Source organism: Aplysia californica, unplaced genomic scaffold (genome assembly GCF_000002075.1).
Source record: "Aplysia californica isolate F4 #8 unplaced genomic scaffold, AplCal3.0 scaffold01635, whole genome shotgun sequence".
Taxonomy (NCBI): Eukaryota; Metazoa; Mollusca; class Gastropoda; order Aplysiida; family Aplysiidae; genus Aplysia; species Aplysia californica.
The window spans coordinates 17807-21401 of NW_004798905.1; the positions used below are offsets into that span (position 1 = coordinate 17807).

At 44.8% G+C, this 3595-nt stretch overlaps 1 protein-coding gene across 1 annotated transcript in view; it reads right to left on the reverse strand.

The window, feature by feature from the left end:
* Positions 1–1776: 1776 nt before the first annotated feature.
* Positions 1777–3595, reverse strand: part of LOC101855397 — a 35103-nt gene continuing 33284 nt past the window's right edge. The window contains exon 3 of the mRNA XM_005113125.1: positions 1777–3530. Coding sequence (XP_005113182.1) covers positions 1924–3530 — 1607 coding nt within the window. The 3' untranslated portion in view covers positions 1777–1923. The remainder of the gene's footprint in view (positions 3531–3595) is intronic.

Here is a 3595-nt window from a genome sequence, read left to right on the forward strand (position 1 = left end):
GGAGGAGGAGGAGGAGGAGGAGGAGGAGACGAAGAAGTCAACTCTGTGCGCTTAACAATCTATCACCAGACCTGATGCCATTCAGAAACAATCAAAACTTCCAGGAAAGCAAACAAAATAATATGTACCTGTCTGAATAGCAATAACGCAAGAACCATATCTTATGTACATGTTTATTTAACATTAACACCAAATCTATTATATGTACATGTTTCCAATCATAGTCCTTGACATTTATTGAAAAAAAAATTGTGATTGATGAAAAATGTTAATAACAAGCTGCCAACACCTACATAATAAAATGTGAGGTGTGCTGACAAAATGGGTTAATTCTCGGAGTTAACCCCTTTGGACGCAGAGAGATACATGGAATTTATAGGTTGGGTTTGTACTGTTTATATGAAATGATAAAAGACATGTTCAACTTGAAGAAAAAATGGCGTCCCATAAAAATCTACAGATTTAATGGGTCTACTTTCGGCTGACGTCCCCAATCATGGGTTGCGAAAAGTAACTGTTTTGTCAGCACGCCTCACAAATGAAAAATGTAATGAAAGTTTAACGCCTCTGTCAATAGTGTAAGTTTATAGGAGAGTCAGGATCGTTTACAACAATTACACTGACGATGACTATCTCACAAACATATTTGTCTTCAGACGTAGATTTGCAAACATTAATCAATGGCTCTAGAGCAGTGAATGCTTCCTATTATAATAGAAACAAGTCTGTACCTTCCTGGTTTCATATTTACAAATGGAAGATGGGGATCGGAGATAATGAAAAGGATGTCTTAAGTTGTGTGTTTGTGTTGTTGTTGTGTGTGTGTGGTAGCCTATCCTTTCGACATGTTTGGAGCCCCGAATTGCATGCTCTTCGCCAGGGCCACCGCCTCCCTGGTTGTTGTTGTTGTTGTTGTTGTTGTTGTTGTTCTTGTTGTTGTTTTTATTGTTGGTTTTTGTTGTGGTTGTTTTATTGTGTTTTGTTTTGTTTTTTTAGCTTGTTCAATTTCATAGTTTGGGTTTTCTTTGCGCATGCGTGTGAGGTTTTAGATTATTATAATGTTGAACAAAGCGTATCCCTTGCGTGTGTTTGTGCAAGGAAAGTCATGTCTTTAAAACGTGAGGACTGGTGAGATGTGTACACTGTGAGAAGCACCACTGACCACTGCATGGACCTTGAACTCAATGAGGACGCGCAGTCTGGTTATTCGACAACGCTTGTAGTTACACATTCTGGTTATTCGACAACGATTGAGGATGCACCTTCTGGTTATTCGACAACGCTTGAAGAAACCACTGTTTTCGGGCACGAAAAGAAAAAGAAAGTACAACTTCGTTATTCACACAAATATTTCGGTTCTAATTTCTCTGAAACAAAGATAGGGTTGTTTTATTTATTGTTTTTTCTGTTCTCATATGAAGTACATTCGAACCTCTTCAAGACAACCATTCTTTTCCAAGAAAAATCTTGTCGTCCTAGACAAGTGGTCCTTTTGAACAGTTTTATTATAATAAAATAATGTAAACAAATTCCGTCTTTTTAGTTCGTGTATGACGGCTCAAACTGTGGCACCACGTTGCCTTTGGTCTGACGTTAATCAGATATATAATTATCTCTACCTTAGAATTACACAGTTGTGTCTGAGATTTTGGGACGTTTTGATATACTAAGACCATGAGAACATAAACCAAATGTTCTATCTGCTCTATCAAAATGGTAACATTATTCGAAATCGTTATCAAGATAGTCAAAGAATTGCATTCGAACAAGCTTGACATGTTATAAAACTCAAAATTAGTAACCTCAAATTTCTCAAAACTTGGTAATGAGCAGATCGATCTTCGTCATTCTAGGGTACTGATACACCCACTGCATCCCTAAAGACCAAATTCCCGTTGACCGGTCAACAATCAGGTCTGTCCCTCAAGCCTCCTGGTTCTCCGGGCGATGACCGAAGACGAACTCGCCCAAATCCTCAGGTTCCTCCATCTCAGGAGGTTCGTAGCCTCGGATATAACGACATTTCCTCACCGCCTCCCACACCCGCTCCTGCTCCTTCACTGCCGGGTCCACCTCCCTTTGACTCTCTTTATTCCTGTTCTTGCTAGACTTCGCTCTCTCCGCCTGTAATCTGAGGACTCGCGCGAATCTGAGGACGTCCCCTTCCGATTTTCTCCTTGATCTCAGTTGAGCGAAACTCGCTTTGTCCTTGCTGTTGTCATCGCTGTTTCCAGCGCTTGCGTCCTTGGAGTTTTTCCGTGGAGAACCCCCGGAAGTGCCGCCATTTTGTTTCCCTTTAGTTGTCGTTAGTTTCGGAACTGTGGTCCCCGCTTTTGATTCTTCTTCTTCGCTTTTTTTCTCCGGAACTGACGCCAGATTAACAGACAGTTTCTTGGAGGCTGATGAAACGACAGCTTTCCGAGACGCTGCGGTAGCTGTGGTCTTTTTCAAATTTGACGCAGCGACAGCGTTGTCGTTATTTTCAGCGTCGTCAGCCGCTCCTTCCTCGTCTTCTTCAGCCACAATGTCAGACGGAAGAGAGGTTTTGATGGATTTCTTCAGCGCCTCGCTTTCTGGGGTGCTATGTTGTCTCGAGGGTGAAGGTCCTCTCCCACTTTCTTCATCATCAGAGCCCGAGTTGAAAGCTTTGTCCTGCATGACCCTGAGAAAATGGCTGCCAATGCCCGGTTCTGAGGCGCGGCGGTGGTTTCTTTTGTGGCTTTCAAACATGGATTCCTCCTTCGGAGGACTGCCTCCTATGGAGAGCGGGTCATCATCGTCTTCGTCCGTGTGAACGAACGTACAGGTCATATGATGATGTTCGGGGGGCACTTCCACAGTGGTGGACGAGACAGAAGAGTTGAGAGAATTCCTCTTCTTGGCTGAGCCATTCTTAATGGGCTGACTCCCGCTCCCGGTATGATGATGGAGGGCATGCGTGCCAGGGGGCGCCACTGATGGGGGCATCATTTCGTCACTTCCTCTCCTGCCGTTCCCGGCGCTGTTTCTCCTAGCAGCACCAGAAGTGACGTTTCCTCCCACGTGAGTCACCCCTGGCCGCCCCACGCCACCTAGTGGCTGGCTGTCTCGCCTGCTCTGTGTAGACACAGACATAGCTGTCGTAGAGTTCACTGTATTGCCGTCCTTCAAATCGTCTTTGTTTTTCGTGGAACTACTTCCCTTGGGGTCTACTTTCGCTCTTGCCGAACTACTTCCCTTAGAATTGTCTTTGTTATTGGTTGAACTTCGCGGAGTACTTCCCTTAGAATTGTCTTTGTTATTCGTGGCACTTCGCGGAGTCCTTCCTTTGGACAAAATGGCGTCCAGTTGAAGTCTGCTGTGGGCCTCGGGCAGGATGCTGGCGTCTGACCCACGCCGTGGTCTCTCGAGGAACGCTGAAGGGGACCTGAGGTTGGCGGGAATACTTCCTCGTCGTCTGGTGAAGCGCGGGGATATCGGGGGAGAGATCGAGTCAGTTAATGACGTCACTGGCAGAGAGACTCGTCTCTGTTGGTGCCGGTTCGGTATCTCTGTGGATGGTAAGACAAGAGAGTGGTATCATCTCCAGGGGATTGTTTTTTTTTGTGTTGTTGTT